The 18,722-nt window shown below is 45.0% G+C and overlaps 1 protein-coding gene across 1 annotated transcript in view; it reads left to right on the top strand.

Moving 5' to 3' along the window:
- The first annotated feature begins 429 nt into the window (after window positions 1-429).
- MAP6 (microtubule associated protein 6) overlaps window positions 430-18,722 on the top strand; it is an 88,428-nt gene continuing 70,135 nt past the window's right edge. The window contains exon 1 of the mRNA XM_060157845.1: window positions 430-1,727. Coding sequence (XP_060013828.1) covers window positions 817-1,727 — 911 coding nt within the window. The 5' untranslated portion in view covers window positions 430-816. The remainder of the gene's footprint in view (window positions 1,728-18,722) is intronic.

Below are 18,722 nucleotides of genomic sequence, written 5' to 3'. Positions count from 1 at the left end.
CCAGATTCTGTTGTTGCCTAGGAACTGAAGAGGGAGGAGCTGCCGGATCAGAGGGAGGAGGGAAAAGAGAGAGGGCGAGTTCCCAGCAGCGCGCGCTGACGACAGCAGGTGATTTTTTTCTGCATCGCGCTATCTCTCAGCATCTTTCCTGGATTTTTCCCCCCCTCTACTGACCGGCAGAAAAGGGTGGGGCCGCTTCCCCGCAGCAGAGACAGCGGCGGCGGCGGCGGCGGCTGCAGCATCATTGGGAGCAGCGGTGGCGGCAGCAATGCTCGGTCTCCTCGAGAGGTGATCTCCTCTGAGCACTGCTAGGTGGCCGGCTGCGACTGGACGCCAGCGGGAAGGAGAAGATAGAGCTTTGTCCGCGGCCCCTGCGGCCACACTGCCCGGCCCTTCCTCTGCGCCATGGCTTAAGCCTGCAGTCACCTAGCCTCGCGTTGCCTTGCTTGGCAGGGGTCTGAGCGCCGCAGCAGCCGCAGGGAGGGGCGCGTCCCAGACGCCCTCGCCTGGGGACCCGGGACGCGGTGTCTCACGCTGCGCAGCCTACAGCAGACCGCGCTCCCGAGACCTGTGCGGCGGCTCCCGGAGGCGTTTACAGCCGGGCATCGAGGGACTTTACGGACTTTCTCAGTGATAGCTCTGCCCACCCAACCTTCCCGGGTGCTCTCTGAGGTAGGAGGGGGCGGTAGCTCAGGCCACCAAGGAAAACACGGTGAGAACCAGATTGGCCGGACGAGGGCCAGGGGGCTGAGGAAGATTAGGGACTTGCTTTAGAAACGAGCAAGAAGAGGGAGGACTAGCTCTGAGGCGAGCACCATGGCGTGGCCGTGCATCACGCGCGCCTGCTGCATCGCCCGCTTCTGGAACCAGCTGGACAAGGCAGACATCGCCGTGCCGCTGGTTTTCACCAAGTACTCGGAGGCCACCGAGCACCCGGGCGCCCAGCCGCCGCACCAGCAGCCGGCGCAGCCTGCACAGCAGGCGCCCGCGCCCCCCTCGGCGCGCGCGGTCGCCATAGAAACGCAGCCGGCCCAAGGCGAAGGGGATGTGGTTGCCCGGGCAACAGGGCCGGCGCCGGGGCCTAGCGGCGAACGCGAGGTTGGGGCCACCTCTGGCCGGAGCGGCCCGGGACCGGGCTCCGGCTCCGGCTCCACCTCCAGCGCGGGCCCCGCGGACTCGGTGATGCGGCAGGACTACCGCGCCTGGAAGGTGCAGCGGCCGGAGCCGAGCTGCCGGCCGCGCAGCGAGTACCAGCCTTCGGACGCGCCCTTTGAGCGCGAGACCCAGTACCAGAAGGACTTCCGCGCCTGGCCGCTGCCGCGACGCGGGGACCACCCGTGGATTCCCAAGCCGGTGCATATCCCCACGTCCTCCCAGGCGGCGGCGCCTGTGCTCGGGGCGCCTCAGCGCCGGCCGCAGAGCCAGGAGCGCTGGCCGGTGCAGGCCGCCGCCGAGGCCCAGGAGCAGGAGGCGGCCCCTGGAGGAGCAGGTGGCCTTGCGGCTGGAAGATCAACCAGTGCGGAAGAGCGCGACACACGCAAGAAGCCTGGGCCCGCCTGGATGGTGCGTCGCGCCGAGGGGCTGGGGCACGAGCAGACGCTGCTGCCCGCAGCCCAGGCCCAGGTCCAGGCCACGGGCCCCGAGGGGGGCAAGGGGCGTGCGGCGGCCGACGCCCTCAACAGGCAAATCCGCGAGGAGGTGGCGAGTGCCGTGAGCAGCTCTTACAGGTGAGACGCAGCCCGTAGCTCAGGCCACGGGGCTGGTCATCCTTACCCTTTCCCACAGATTCTCTGCATCGCAGGCCTCCCTGTCATCCTCCCCCTCCAGCCCAGAACACACCCTCTCCCCCTCCCCAGCCCTGGCCGACTGCTCTTTGGCTCTTTCTTTTGTGAAAGCTGTTAGTATTATCCATCCCATCTTGCCAAAGTCTTTCACTTAACCACTTCAGCCATCTTTTCCCCATCTCTGCCCCAACCCGAGTCCCTGCCTGCCCAACAGAGAAGAGACCTTTGCAGTTTCTTCACTGGCTGTGCTTCCATTCTGCCCCACCCAACTCACTGGCTGCATTAGCCTGGATGCTGCCCCTTGCTGGCTCAGCTGCCGCCCAAGGGCCTCCGTGCCTTCCTGCATGGCCAATCCTCCCCAAAGAAGAGTGATCTCTCCCCCTTCCCCTCCTCCCTAGCCCGGTTCACTTGGCCCTTCATTCTTACCCCCTCTGTCTCAATCCCTGGGAGACCACCAAGCACCACACCCTTTTCTAGATTCCCTGCCGGTCCCTTATAGAGCACCCTCCTCTTTCAGCCACTTATGCTGAAGGCAGATTCCTTACACCTCTAGCTGTGACTCACTGGGCAAATTTCTTAACATTTCTTGGCCTAGGGTTCTTATCTGTAAGACGTGATGGATAATAGATTCTTCGCTTAGATTGTTTGCTCATGTATTGATTTAATATTAAATACTCAACATATTTTTGAGCACCTACTATATGCTAAGCACTGTGCTAGACATTTTGAAGATTAAATGAGATGATTCAGGAGGAGGATTATGCCTGGCACATGGTAGGTAATTAGTACATCTTGGTTCCATTCCAGCCTTCTACATGATGCCTCATTATTTTGATTTCCACTTCCCAGACACTTCCAGCCTTCTCCCCTATTGATGCATCTCCTTTCCTTTCATGTTTGCCAAATGTGGTTCTCATTCTGTTACCACCAAGAACCCCCTCTTCAGCACATTTAAATTCCCTTTAAATGAATGCCTTCCACAGAGCATATTTATTCATTCATTCTCTTTCTCTCTCTCTCTTTTTCTAGAATTCTCCCTCTGCTGCAGCCTCAGTCCTTCCAGTCTGCTTTCTCACCCTTCATTCATTTAATATGTATTTCTGAATGCTTAGCTTTCAGTCCTGCCCTTATGTTTCAAATGGAAACAATTAGCTGACAGATCACTGTTGACTCTGAATATGTGGCATTGGGTTTGGGGTCTCTGGGGAAGAAGATGTACACGATGAGTAATTGAGCTAGAGGTGTTCAAAATGTGGCTTATGGGGTCCTTCATCAATGCCACAGCCAGTTGCCTCCTTCCTGCAGGAGGGTGTGGACAGGAGGACTGCAGAGTTAGTGTCTTTTGCTAGGACCGTATATATAGCCTCATCAGACTGATGTCCTTCTCCATTAAATATGACAAACACTCCCTCTTATGCTGAGGAAGAATTGCATTGATAGACATCCTCTCTTGTTAAGGCAAAATCTGCCCCCCACTCAGGTATTACCTCTGGAAAGCATTTCCCAATGAAAAGGGGCAGTTAATCAATTGGCCCCTATTCCTTCTTCCTGAATTCTACCTCCCACCTGGCATTTGTCTCTTGGTGTCTTGTTATCATGACCACACTGGTCCCCCAGGAATACACCACTTCCTTTTAAAGCTCTGGATCAGGCAAGGACATGGATCCTTTTCCTTGGTTCTAGCTATGAGAAGGTGGAATTTTCACAAAATCTTTATGCTGTTACCAAGGAGAATCAAAAAGAAAAGAAAGGAAACAAATAAGCAAGGGGAATAAAAAAACAAAGCCAGGATACAATCTTATGACTCTGTCATGGCTTTGTTGTTTACAAGGCCCTACCTTTGTTCCCTAAGAACCCTAAGGTTGGCCTAACATCACAGATTTCTGGACTGGCCTCTTCATCATCCTACTCGCAGTCTACCACCCTGCGGCAGGTGGAACCTTACCACCTACCAGACAGAATCTACCTCTCCTCACCTCAATACAGTCAATGCCAATCAAGAGAGATCCAGATTCTCAAATCTCATTTGATGATCCTACTCGGTTTATGTTTCCAGGCTGGTAGGACTTGCTTTGTTCATAAATGATGGTTCAGTCAGGGCGTAAACCACCCTTCAGACACAACTCACTCCAAATATTTTGGGTTGTACCTTTGTTCTGTGTGGCCTCTTTCCTCCCAAACAACACCTTAACTGTGCAGTAAGCATGTCATGCTTTACAGTTAGAATTACACACATCCTGCAAGTGATTTGATTGAATAGGGGCAGGCTATGCTCTTGCAGCTGGTAAGAATGATTATTTTTCATAGCTATCAGAATTTCATCAACCTGTCAAGAAACATCTCTGTGTACCTCAAAAAACATTTTTTTTCTAATTTGAGTCTTCTGTAAAATTTAATTATGCATATGACTTTGGGATCAGCCGTTCCATTTTGCTGTATCATCAGAAGGGTTTTGAAGCATTAAGAGAATGAGTATTGCTAAGAAACATCAATTTCTTTAATGGACAATTTAAGTACTTGACAAATTTGATGTGAAATTTAACATTATTTTTTGTTCCAGAGGAAAAATTAACTAATAATAGGGAAATGCACTTTGGGTGAAAGTAGATATGAAGAAATAAGATAATCAATTAATTAAGTATACAATAAAGAAAAAAATGCCTGGAAATTATAGGCTTATCTGGAACATTGATTGTTTCTTCCCCCCTATTCTCTCACATCCTTTTCCTTGCTAGGATTCTAAATATCTCCTGAATTTAAGTAGGTTCCATGTCTTCTGTAGATGAGCCTTACATCACCTTAGAAGCCAAGCTGGGCTACATTTCACTGATAATTTGACAAATCCTTTTCTACTGCCGCTCTACATAAATCATGGTGGTTTACACCATGGTGACTGGTTCATCTCATGGGCTTTACAAATGACATCTGTCATGTAACATCAGTGTGAGCAGTTTGCTTAAATAGAGAAAGGATATACAATCCATCAGCTTGATATATTGGTACATAATATATATATTCAGCATCCAGAGTCATATACATGCTATTTGGTTTCCTCCTGCAATGTACAATCAGTAGATAACATCAAATGTCCTTTGACGCTATGGTTTTGAGAAACCTTCCCTGTTCAACAGTTCATTTAATTCATAACCTATCCACACTAGCCTGAGACTTTTTGCATTCAAGCGGTATCTGAGGTATCTTTAGAATTATTCTCAATCATGAAGTTGATTTTCAATACATTCATATGACATAAATGACATTATAAAGTTGAGAAACATGTCTTCGTTATTTTTAATGTTAAGGATGGATTTTACTGCGCAGCTATTTGTGACTTTAGACCTAGCATTCTCAGTTAGGAAATAGATGAGTCATAGGAGGGAATTAAAATTCCTCTCTCAGCCAACCCCATTGCCCCAACCTTCGGTTAAGAGTGATAGGGTAGCAGGTGCTCCCCATAGAAATGCTAATGAGCAACTTTTCCTGGAAGAAATCAGCTGGGGCACCAGGAGGTAGAATTAATAAACCAGAGGCAAAATAGTACTTGAAAAATGAGAGCGGTAACAAGGAAATCAGAAAGAAAAAGAGCCTTTCCTATCTACCCTGCAGTCTTCCATAAAGGTTAGAGAAAGGCCCATCTGACTTGGCTTATGCTATACAGAACTGCCCTGTGCCTACAGGGCAACTGCCCGTTTCCCTAGGATCTTCCTAACTAAATCCCAGCCATACTTCAAGGCCAATCTCAGATACTAGTCTTCAACAACGCCTTCCAGGTCCTGCCACGCAGGACTAATTTTTCTCTTATTCCCCTTTCGTATTCTGTACACTTGTCATTGTCTGCTTGATTGTAAGATACTTTTGCCTCTGTCTGCCTCCCCTACCAGATAGGAACACTTGAAGGGAAGGGCTGTATTTTGTTCATCTCTGTATCTCTCACAGTGTAACATTGTGCCTAACTATCATATAGATTTGTTGAATCCAGTGAAAGTTTTAAAGTTAGATGAAAAATTTATTCACCTACATATCGATTCATTTCATTCAGTTTCATTTAGCTGAATTAATTTTGGAAAATGACCACCAAGCCCCTGCAATGTGTCAGACAGGATACTGGAGATACCAAAAAGTGATAACCCTATGTAAAGAAATTGTGTTTTCCTTAATCAAAATAAAGGGGAATTCCTACTCGGTTAGCACTAGAAGTAAATGTTCAAATGGGGAAGGGCAGCAAACCCTACAGACCTGACTCTAGGTGCACCTTCACCCAGGGCAGTGGTCCCCAACCTTGGCTGTACAATGGACTCACTGGAGAACTTTAAAAATGCTGTTACAGGGCTTCCCTGGGGGCGCAGTGGTTGAGAGTCCGTCTGCCGGTGCAGGGGACATGGGTTCGTGCCCTGGTCCTGGAAGATCCCACATGCCGCGGAGCGGCTGGGCCCGTGAGCCATGGCCGCTGAGCCTGCGCGTCCAGAGCCTGTGCTCTGCAGCGGGAGAGGCCACGGCAGTGAGAGGCCCGCGTACCGCAAAAAAAAAAAAAAAATGCTGTTACATAGCTGCCTTGCCCAGAGATTCTGATTTAATTGGTCTGGGGTATAGCCTGCGCATGTGAATCTTTCAAACTGCGCCAGACAATTCTCATGTGCAATTATGACCTCTTCCCTTAAGACGGAGGTTCTCAAAATTTAGTACACAAAAAAATCATCTGAAGAGCTTTCTAAAATGCAGATTCCCGGGCCTCATCCTCAGACGTGCTGATTCAGTACTTTTAAAATGGAGCCTAAGAATCTATATTTTAAGAAGCACTCTAGGTAATTTTTATGCAGGTTAACTTCAGACTTGCTTGTGAAAACACCGCTTGGGAAGATTTGCTATCTTTAAGGTATTGAGTTTTCCCATATACGAACGTGGTATTACTTGCCATTTATTTGTCTTTTTGTCCTTCACTTACATTTTGTAGTTTTCTCCACAAAAATCACATACACACACAATAGTTTTTAAGTTTTATTTTTCTATATTTAAGCCTCTAATAATATAATTGAATTTAACTTTATGTATGGAATGAGGCAGGGAACTGATTTTCCTTTTTCCCATATGGAAAGTCATTTATCCCAATACCCTTTTTTTTTTTTTTTTTTTTTTTGCGGTACGCGGGCCTCTCACTGCTGTGGCCTCTCCCGTTGTGGAGCACAGGCTCCAGACGCGCAGGCTCAGCGGCCATGGCTCATGGGCCCAGCCGCTCCGCCGCATGTGGGATCTTCCTGGACCGGGGCACAAACCCGTGTCCCCTGCATCAGCAGGCGGACTCTCAACCAGTGCGCCACCAGGGAAGCCCCCAATACCCTTTTTAACAGTTCAACTTTTCCCCATTAATATCCCCACTGATATCTCTTCTATCACATAAGGGTCGCGTATGCTTGAATATATTTCTGAGATCTCTGTTCTATTCCATTAATCTGAGCTAATGCCATACTATCATCTTTTTTTTCTGAGCTATTTAAAGTTAGTTTTCCTATTTTCAAGCATATATCTTATTACATTTTCTAATTTGTTATTGCTCATATGTATTAATTTTTATATGTTTTTATTGTATTCAACAACTTTACCACACTCTAATTTTGTTTGTAGATTCTCTTGGACTGTCTGTGGAGATAATGTATACTTTTAGCAAATACCAGTTTATTGTCTTCATTCTGATATTCATATATTTTTGTGTGTATGTATATTGCTACACTGGTGAGGATATCCATATAGTTTTTTTTTTTTAATGCTTTTTCTTTCTTTCTTTCTGGCTGCATTGGATCTTTGTTGCTGCACGGGCTTTCTCTAGTTGCTGAGAGCGGGGGCTACACTTCATTGGGGTGCGTGGGCTTCTCATTGTGGTGGCTTCTCTTGTTACAGAGCACGGGCTCTAGTTCAGCAGTTGTGGCTCGCAGGCTCTAGAGCACAGGCTCACTACCTCTTTGTAGTGTTGATTTTCATTTCCTGCACGGCCTTTGTTGCTCCACAGCATGTGGGATCTTCCCGGACCAGGGCTCGAACTCGTGTCCCCTGCATTGGCAGACAGATTCTTAACCATTGCACCACCAGGGAAGTCCCTCCATATAGTTTTGATAATAGGCTTCTTTGTCTTGAGACATGGGAATGCTTCTTAAGTTTCATCATTAAGTATGAGGATTGCTCTGTGTCATTATAATATAGCGTCATATCAGGTTAAGAAACTTGTCTTTATACTAGTTTGTTAGGGGTTTCTAAAAATGTGGATTGGTATTGAATTTTTTTTTTGAATTCCATTTTATTTACTTTTTATACAGCAGGTTCTTATTAGTTGGTATTGAATTTTATTAAATGATTTTTTTGACATCAACTGAGAAAGTCTTATGGTTTTTATTTTTAATCTGCTAATAGATTTTTCTGATACTGAACCATCTTTCCATTCCTAGGATAAATCTTACTTAAAAATATAGTTTATGGTGCTGAATTCTTTTGCTACTTTTTATTTGAAATGTTTGCATATCTATTCATAAGTGAAATTAGTCTAAAATTTTTTCCTTTTTTATATCAGTCGGGTACAGTATTGGAATCATGGTTATGTCTATAAAGTTAGATAGTTAGATTTTGCTCTTTTTCAGTTATTTGGAACAATTCTCATAACAAGTACTCCTCCTCAAATATCAGATAAGAGTCTCCTGTAAAGCTCTCTGTACCTGGTGTCTTTTTCATGAATAGACTAGTTTTTAACTACCAGTTTGATGTCTTTAATAGTTATGCATTTATTCAGCTTTTGTATTTCTTCTTGAGCCAATTTTAGTAATTTATATTTTTCTAGGAAATGTTATAACTTTTTTTAATTTTTAAATTTATTGACGTGAGAGTCACCATAGCGCTATCTTGTGGATTTTAAAATCATCTCTACTTATCTGCAGTTACATCCCCTTTCATACTTAATATTAATTGGTGCCTTGTCTCTTTTTTTCATAGTTGTCTTATTGAGGTTTGCTTAGTCTTTTCAAAGAATCAAATTTTGGTTTTGTCGATCATCTCCCTTTTCAGTAAGTTTTGCTCTTATTTTTACTATTCCTTTACGTTTTATGCTCTGAGAGGTAGGCATAGGTCACGTTAGGAACAGTTTTATATCCCTGGCTGAGGAGTTTGGATTTTTTTTTTTTTTTAAGAAATGAGTCACTGAAGGAATCTAGGTAGAGGAACTACATGATAGTTTAATATGATTTAAATTTTATTAATGTCCCACTGACCGGTGACCAGGGGAGGTTAGAGAAAGGGTGGCCTTTCAGTAACGAGCCTACTGGAATAATCCAGGGACAACGATAAAGCCTGAACTGAGGCTGTGGGACTAGAGATTTATAACATAGTACATACAGTTACTGAAAAACAGATCGTAATGACCAAGTGAGATGCAAGGAAGAGGGTAAATCCAGGATAACTCTTTTCTGGTTTGGGTAATTAACTGGTAGTGGTCCTAGTCATTGGAACAGAGGGATGGGATAGCTAGGGTGGGAGGGAGGCTCAAGAGGGAGGGGGTATGGGGATATATGTATACATATAGCCGATTCACTTTGTCGTACAGCAGAAACTAACACAACGTTGTAAAGCAATTATACTCCAATAAAGATATTTTTTTAAAAAAGCAACAGACTTTTATTTAGAATTCTATGATGAATGTAGAGGAGAAGAAAGGAGTGGAAGTTGAGCTTATTTTTAGTATCTAGAATTTGAGTTGTCTATGAGATATCTGACAAGAAATTTCAAGGGGCAGCTGAGTAAATGGATCTGAAGTGTAGAGAGAGATCCGGGCTGTGATTTGAAACATCCTGTGGATATTATTATTATTTTATTTTTATTTTTATTTTTTTTAAGAAGATGTTGGGGATAGGAGTTTATTAATTAATTTATTTATTTTTGCTGTGTTGGGTCTTCGTTTCTGTGCGAGGGCTTTCTCTAGTTGTGGCAAGCGGGAGCCACTCTTCATCGTGGTGCGCGGGCCTCTCACTATCGCGGCCTCTCTTGTTGTGGAGCACAGGCTCTAGATGTGCAGGCTCAGTAGTTGTGGCTCATGGTCCTAGTTGCTCCGCGGCATGTGGGATCCTCCCAGACCAGGGCTCGAACCCATGTCCCCTGCATAAGCAGGCAGATTCTCAACCACTGCGCCACCAGGGAGGCCCTGTGGATATTATTAAAGCCATGGGAGGAGGTGAAATCATCCCTAGAGAGGAAGTAGAGAAAATTAGCCATCAGAGAGTGGAGCCCTGAGGGATACATGTATTTGGGGTACTGACAGCAGAAGGGATAACCATAAAAAAGACAAAAGAGTGATCGGAAGGGAGGGAAGAAAAGCAGGAGAGAGACTAATCATGGAAACCACATTGGGCACCTAACTCAGCAAAGCCTTATGCTGCCCTGGAAATTTTTACTGAGGAATTACTGTGTGCAAGCATTTTTCTAGATCATTGGTTGACCTTGAGCAGTTAGATATAATGTTACTGAAACTAACCCACAAAGAGGAGAAGAGATAAGATGCACACAATTAATCCTTGGTTGCTGTCCTAGAAAAAAATGGCATCTAATGCATCTATGAACTTTCAAAAAAAGTCAAGCCAGTGATAGTTCTAAATCTATAATCACAAAGAATCACTGTGTCCAGGATATAAAACTAAAATAATCCAACCATGTCCACTGGGATTAAGAGCCATCTCTGTGATCAATGCAGCTTTGGCTTTTCAAATTAGGTCAGTTGTAGACATCTAGACAGGTGAGCTTCTAATTCTCCGCCAAATGAAGAAAACTGGAAATGGATCGTGACCAGCAAACTAAAAATTCTCTCGATGTTCACTAAAGATGCTAGTTTTCACCGTTAGAAACAATAGTAGTACTTAATCAAGTGCCTCCTATATGCCTGGCAGGCTGCTAGAAACTTTAGACGCATTTTCGCCTGTAATCTTTATAGTAGCTCTGAAGAAGTGGTACTGTTACTTCCCTGTTAGAGCTGAGGACCCACAAGGCCTCTTGTCTGTCTTTAGGTTTTAAAACTGTTGAAGGCACAGACTTTGTCTAACACTAATCTCTCTCCACACAGGGCACTTCCTCCACGTCATACTAACATGTATTGTCTCAAACCATTTTCAATCCACTGAATATTGATTAGTGTCTGCTCTATATCTGGCTAATTCCTAGGAAGACAAAGTAGTCCTTGCTCTTGGAAGACTTATGTTTACTAGGCAGAGACAGGTGAGCTGAAAAGTTATAGGTTTCCTAACAAAAAGTCTATGCAGGGTTTGGTGGGGCGCAGAGGAGAGAGAGGTTAAGTCTACTTGATTTGAGGGTTATCAGGGAAAGGGTTCAGTAGAGAAGGGACTGGTAGGCTGAATCTTCAAAGATGAATGGGCATTACATGGGGAAGGGCTCAGTCTGAGTAAAAGTACAGGAGAGAAATTGTCAGCAGTTCTGAGCAGGTAAAGCTTAGAGGTCTCGTTGGATGAGGCTAGAATGGCGAGAGGCGGACCAGGCAGGTAGGCTGGGCCAGCTCCTTCATCCTATGAGCAAATGAAGAAGGAGGATTAGGTTTTGGATTTTAGCCAAGGTGACTTTGGCAGCAGTGGGAAGGATGGATTGGAGGGGATTAGACTGGGAGCATGGAATCCAGAAAGGAAGCTGTGGTCTAGGTGAGAGATGATGAAGACCTCCAGCCACGAAAGGATGTAAACAAGCACTGATGGTACAGAATAACATAAGGCTAATTGAAAGTCAGCAGAAAGGGAGAGGGAAGAGTCTAGGCTGTTTCCTTTAGATGCTTTGGATGTCTGGGGAAACAATCATTCACTGAGCTAGATAGCAGAGTTTTGGATAAGTTGAATTTGAGGTGTCTTTAGAAAGACTACATGGAGGTGTTCAATAGAAAATGAAAATAGAAACCCACACTGCTGGTAAAGGGTGTACATTGCTACAGTCACCTCATAAAACTCTTCAGCATTATCTATTCAAGTTAAACATATGTTTACTCTATGACCCAGCAATTGCACTCTTGAGTATATACCTAGCAAAAATAAGTGCAGAAGCCTTGTACAAGAACGTGTAGCAGCTTTATTAATAATGGCTAGAAAGTAAAATCAACCCAAATGTCCATCCACAACAGGAGAAATACACTGTGGTATATTCATACAGTGGACTGTCTCCTGGTAGGGTGTGGTAGACAGAATCATGGTGCCCTTCCCCCACCCCAGAATGTCCACATCCTAATTCCTGGAACCTGTGAATATGTTATGTTACAAAGCAAAAGGGACTTTGCAGATGTCATTAAGTTGAGGCTCTTGAAGTGGGATGAGTATCCTGGATTATCCAGATGGGCCCATTGTAATCGCAGGGACCCTTATAAGTGAAAGAGGCAGTGATGCAGTGTGATAAAGACTTGGCCAGCCATTGCTGGCTTTGAAGACGGAAGTGTGACATGCACCAAGGAATGCACCAGCTTCTAAGAAGCTGGAAAAGACAAGGAAATGGATTCTTCCCAGAGCCTTCAGAAGGAACACTTTGCTTCTGCTGACACCATGATTCTAGCCAGTGAGACCCATTTCTGACTCTTAACTACAGAACTATAAGGGAATACATTCATGTGGTTTTAAGCCACCCAGTTCGTGGTAATTTTTTAGAGCAGCTATAGCAAATGAATACACAGGGTTTCTCAGTCTCGGCACTACTGACATTTTGGACCAGATAATTCTTTGTTGTGAGGAGCTGTCTTGTGCACTGTAGGATGTTTGGCATCATCCCTGGCCTCTTTCCAAGCCTTGCCAGTAGCGTTCCCCACATTATCCCCCTCCAAGTTGTGACAATCAAAAATCTTTCCAGACATCGCCCAAAGCCCTCTGGGTGTGCCAAAATTGCCACTGGTTGAGATCCACTGTTACATAGCAGAAAAAGAAAGTTACTGAAATACTCACTAATATGGATAGATCTTACAGACATAATGATGAATGAATGAAACCAGATATAAGTGTACTTACCGAATGATTCCATTTATATGAAATTTCAAAAACAGGCAAAGGTAAGTGATGGTGATGGATGTCAGAATAGTGATGATCTCTGGGGGGGGGGGGTAATTGACCAAGATGTTGGAAATGTTCTATCTCTTGATCTGGATGGTGGTCATGTGGGTCTATACATATGGACAATTAAGATTTATGGGCTTTATTCTGTTTGTTATAACTCCACAAAAAATAAGAAACAAATTACAAACTAAGTAAACGGAGATATAAGTTTGATGCTCAGGAGAAAAGGCAGAACAGAAAAGAAATATCTGGATATCGAGCTGTCAGTGAGGATCAAACCCGTAGGGGTCAGGGAGGGCGGGAAGAAAGAGAGTGAGAAGAATAACATGCTGCGGCCACAGCCCAGCCTCCCCGACATATCAGGGATGAGCAGAAGAGTCAGGCGAGGAAGGAGCATGTGTGTCTGTGTTGTTCCCATCCGAGAGCGAGAGCATAGGCCCGCCAGAGTCCCACAAAAGCTACCCACACATGTATAACGTAATAGTAGTCTTTTCCATCCTCCCTATCCCGGCATAGTCCATTGTCAGTGTGTGTTTCTCTTCAAACTGAATGAAGAGGCTTTGCAGGAACAAGCCTGATGGAACCTCTTTCGGTAGGAAAATAGGACCCAAGCCCCAAACCACAAAAGCCACCATAAGTGCCTCCACTGTGCTGTTGCTTGTGGTCACTGTCTACTTTGTGCAATGACTTCAAAAAGCTGGCCCATGTTGTGGCACATCCTAGAGTGCCTTTTTGCAATCTTCTTGGCCTCTAAGAATCGTACTCTATTAAACCGTGATAGTGGGCGAAAGATAGACAATGGCAGAAAGCAGAAGAGCAGCACGTTAGAACAGAGACATAAGTGAGTTCCAGCCTCATTTGCTGAGTGCACAGTGCCAATTGCTTTAACATATTTTTTTTATTTAGACGTTATCATGACCTTTTAAGGTAAACATCTCTCTCTTTAAAGATGAAGAATAGAGTCAGGGAGGTCTGGGGACTGAGGTCACACAACCAGTCGGTGACTGGGCTGGCTCAGGAACCTGGTTCTCCTCATTCCGGCCTCCAGCTGTGTCTCACTCGTGGGCTCAAGCCGACCCCTGCCATGTCCCCGCAGTTCAACATGCCATTCCTGGGAGGGCTGCTACCTGCCCCCCAACTCCCACTCTCCTAAGCCCACGCCATCCTCCTTCACCACCTGGTTCTGTAGGGAGAGAGGGATTGATAACCATCCTGAACTCTCCGTGGATCCCCTTCCCTTCCAGGGCAAGGCCTTGGCGGCTCAGCCTGTGGTCAAGGCTTTCCAGGATCTGACCTCTCTGGTGCATCCAGCATTTTTGCCCACTGCTCCCTTCACAACACCTGATGCTTTTTCCTGCAGATTCTCAGTTCTGGTTGTACCTTAAAATCTCAGGGTCCCCAGTGGGTGATCTAGCCAAATCACAGGCTGAGCTGAGCCATGACAAGCTCCACACGTAACCATTGCTGGATTTTGCTCACAATTTTCCCTCCTGCCCACCTTCCATCTTCTTTCTAAATCCTTCCTATCCTTCGGGGCTTTTAGTCCATTGTGAAAGAGGCTTATGCTATAAAAGCAGGGAATTAGGTTGGATTTATTTGATCATAAAAGCATAGTAATAATGTAGTGGGCTTAATATCATTTTTATTTCAAGTTCAGTACATCATCTTAGGAGCATGCAACGGCTGGGGCTGTGGGCTATGAGGATTCAATGTGCAGAGCACACGGTCCCCCATACAGGGGCTTGCCGTCTTGTGGGGGAGGTAACATGGATGCAAGTATCATAAGTACCAGGCAGGGCCTAGTGAGGTTTAATCAGGGCCAGAGTTCTCAAGGGCCACAACAAGGGCTGGTTAATTCTGTTGGAAGATTCATGGAAGAGATGGTTGTATGAGTCCGGGGCAGTGTCCTGGTGGCCAGTAAAGGATTTGGTAACCACTAAAACTGGGTTTGAATCATCTCTCTCTAACTAAAAATCTGTGTGACCTTGAGAAAGCCTTCATATTTCTCATCAATAAAAGGAGATAATTACAGTAGTGAGTTCATAGAGTCATGATGAAGGTGGAGGGAGATAATGCTTTTAGGAGTGCATGCCCATCAGTAAGTGCTGCCCACTTTTGTTATCACTGAGAGAACAGAACAGAGTGGGTTACCAATAAAAGTCTTTCATTGATTCATTCATTTAACATCTGCCACATCTTGTATCAGGCACTATGCTAGAACCTGGGGATTTAGAAATGAATTACATAGTACCTGTCCTAAAAGAGTTCCTGGTCTAGTGAGAGAAACATATTAAGTTTCCATAGTTCCTAGTGAGAGAAACATATTAAGAAAATTATAGTTATGGTAGCAAATACAATAATAGAAATATGCACAAGGTATTGAGGGGATATAGAGGAAAGGGGGGTCTGATTCATTCTGAATCAGGGACCACTTCCTGAGGAGTTGTTGACCTGTGCAGTGTGTCAAAAGCATGGAGTTAGTTCCACTGGGAAGGCAAAGATTAGGAACTATATATTCCTTCCTAGAGGTCTTTACCAATAAGATAAGAATGAAGAAGGCCTTTTAAGAATACAATACTTGGGCTTCCCTGGTGGCGCAGTGGTTGACAGTCCGCCTGCCGATGTAGGGGACATGGGTTCGTGCCCCAGTCCGGGAAGATCCCACGTGCCGCGGAGCGGCTGGGCCCGTGAGCCATGGCCGCTGAGCCTGCGCGTCCGGAGCCTCTCCTGTGTACCGCAAAAAACAAAACAAAAAAAAGAATACAATACTTAATAGTAATTCCAGCCCCTCCCAGATATCTAGCTTTATTTGGAGCTTTGAGTTCAAATCCTGCTTACCAATTATTAACTGTATGTCTTTGGTCAAGTTGCTTAACCTCTCTTCTCTGATTTTGTTTCCTGGTTGACAATGACACCTACCTTGCAAGGTTGTTGAAAGACTTAACATTTCATTAAGTCTGTGACTCTTTTTTTTTTTTTGCGGTACACGGGCCTCTCACTGCTGTGGCCTCTCCCGTTGCGGAGCACAGGCTCCGGACGCGCAGGCTCAGCGGCCATGGCTCACGGGCCCAGCCGCTCCACGGCATGTGGGATCTTCCTGGACCGGGGCACGAACCCGTGTCCCCTGCATCAGCAGGTGGACTCTCAACCACTGTGCCACCAGGGAAGCCCAAGTCTGTGACTCTCTTACCTGTAATATTTACCACTGCACCCCAAGCACCAAGCTTAGTGCATGGTCTTTAGGAGATGCTTAGTAGGTTTTAATTGAACAAATGAATGAATGATATATGTGCAGTACTTAGCATAATGCTTAGCCCATAGTGAGTGCTCAGTAAACAACAGCTATCCTCATCATCCATCTCCCCAGCGGGTTCGAGCACCACTTGGCTAATATAAAGAGGTAATTTTGCCCTTCTGTGTGCACACATTCTGTATTTCTGGGAACAGAACCATGAACTGCTCAGATAAAAGATTTTCTGTGAGTGTTGTTAGTCTGACTTGAAGGATCAGGGAAGACCTCAGAGAGGAGGGTATCATCTGAGCTGAACTTTGAAGGATCAGCCGATTTCAGTAGACAAAACGATCAGTGGGCAGGGAGGTGACACACTGCCGGCAGAAGGGATAGCTGGAGCATGTGGAACTAGATGTGCATTTGGGGACCACAGCTATTCAGATATGGCCAATGTTCCCAGCGTGAGGAATGATACGGCAGGAGGCAAGTCTGAAAAGGTCTAGACCAGTGATCGGAAAATTTTCTGTAAAGGGATAGATAGTAAATATCTTAGGCTTTACTGGACCTTATATAACTAGAAAGAAAAAATTTCCCAAAAATTTTTATTGATGAAATTCAAAATATAATAATAATAATAGAATATATTCTTTTGCAATATGGGTCTACTAATGAGAAGAATGGATTTTTTTTTAAGAAGATGTTGGGGGTAGGAGTTTATTAATTAATTGATTTATTTTTGCTGTGTTGGGTCTTCATTTCTGTGCAAGGGCTTTCTCTAGTTGTGGCAAGCAGGGGCCACTCTTCATCGCGGTGCACGGGCCTCTCACTATCGCGGCCTCACTTGTTGTGGAGCACAGGCTCCAGATGCGCAGGCTCAGTAGTTGTGGCTCACGGTCCTAGTTGCTCCGCGGCATGTGGGATCCTCCCAGACCAGGGCTCGAACCCGTGTCCCCTGCATTAGCAGGCAGATTCTCAACCACTGTGCCACCAGGGAAGCCCCGAAGAATGGATTTTTTAGGGGAATAACATTTGCTGAAATCGGGTTCAAAATTAGTGATCTTTTTCATCATATTGATTGCAAACATTTATCTACAAAAACCATTCTTAGCTCCTGACTGAACAAAAGCAGGTTGAGGGCCAAATTTGGTCCGTGGACCATAGTTTGCCAATCTCTGATCTATATCACTGAGGATGGAATATTGTGCTACCAAGGTTCAGACTCTGTATTTAAGTAGCCAATCACCTCCTGAACAGAGTGCCTGAGAATACTTGGTTTGACCATGCCTTGTTAAGCACATCATTTATTCTCCCCAAGTGACATAGTCACTCTCTTGTTTCCTTACCATTGAAAAGCAACAGGGCACTGATGTACGTGTGAGAGTCTCTTTGTCTTTATGTATAATGGGTAGCCAACCCATCTCTCATAGCAACCAAGGACACAAGGTACAGGAGTCTCCATTGTGAAATATTATTAGTCTCTGGCTGCTATGACCATCTGTTTGGGGTTTCCCCAGGTGCTGAAACAGGCTTTAAAAGAAATAGACAAGGAAATAGTGGTATTAAAAGTTGTAGAGGGACGTAATCCACTTGCCTAGGACTCAGCATCCAAGAAAAGTATGGAAGAGAGCCCTGCCATGGGAGTTTTGTTCTGACTCCTCAAGAAGCGCCTGATCCAGCATTCCTCCAGAGGTGGCCAAAGGCTGGCTATGAACTGGAGAGAGGTTTGGTGATTCTAGCTACTAAGAATCTAATCTAACACCCTTCTCTGGGGAGCCTTTTTAGCACATCCTGATAGTCCTAATTCAAACAACATTTGTGAGAAGGTGATACTTTATGAGTGCTACCTTAATCTCTACCTAGACGGAGGAATTTTGGTAGAGAGTATTACTTTGTGAATGAATGGATTCAATTCCATTCATATTCAATTCATTCATTCAGTTTAATTCAATTCCTATTTGTTGAGTACTTCCTATGTATAAGACACTGAGCTCAGCTCTGGGGATATGACTGTGAGGTCCACAGTTTGAGACATCCTGATTTACTCTGTGTCTGTTCCTACTTTAATAGCAGGGAGATACATGAGGAGGAGGAAGATGGTGATGATGATGACGGAAAAGGAGGAAAAGGCAGAAGATCTTGCACTGGCAGAAGCATGAGTGCTTTTAACCAGAAGGGTGTTTTAGGGCTGGGGGCAATAGAAGAGGGAAGAGTTCTGAAGAAATTGTGAGGAATGTAAGGGAAATTAATAATCACTGATAGATGAATGGATAAAGAAGATGAGGCACATATATACAATGGAATATTACTCAGCCATAAAAAGAAACGAAATTGAGTCATTTGTAGTGAGGTGGATGGACCTAGAGTCTGTCATACAGAGTAAAGTAAGTCAGAAAAAGAAAAACAAATACCATATGCTAACACATATATATGGAATCTAAAAAAAAATGGTTCTGAAGAACCTAGGGACAGGACAGGAATAAAGACACAGACGTAGAGAATGGACTTGAGGACACAGGGAGGGGGGAGGGTAAGCTGCGACGAAGTGAGAGAGTGGCATGGACATATATACACTACCAAATGTAAAATCGATAGCTAGCGGGAAGCAGCCCCATAGCACAGGGAGATCAGCTCGATGCTTTGTGACCACCTAGA

Source organism: Lagenorhynchus albirostris, chromosome 9, assembly GCF_949774975.1.
Source record: "Lagenorhynchus albirostris chromosome 9, mLagAlb1.1, whole genome shotgun sequence".
In the NCBI taxonomy this organism is placed as follows: Eukaryota; Metazoa; Chordata; class Mammalia; order Artiodactyla; family Delphinidae; genus Lagenorhynchus; species Lagenorhynchus albirostris.
Note: the sequence above shows the minus strand (reverse complement) of the source record. Positions and strands in the feature narration are given on the sequence as shown.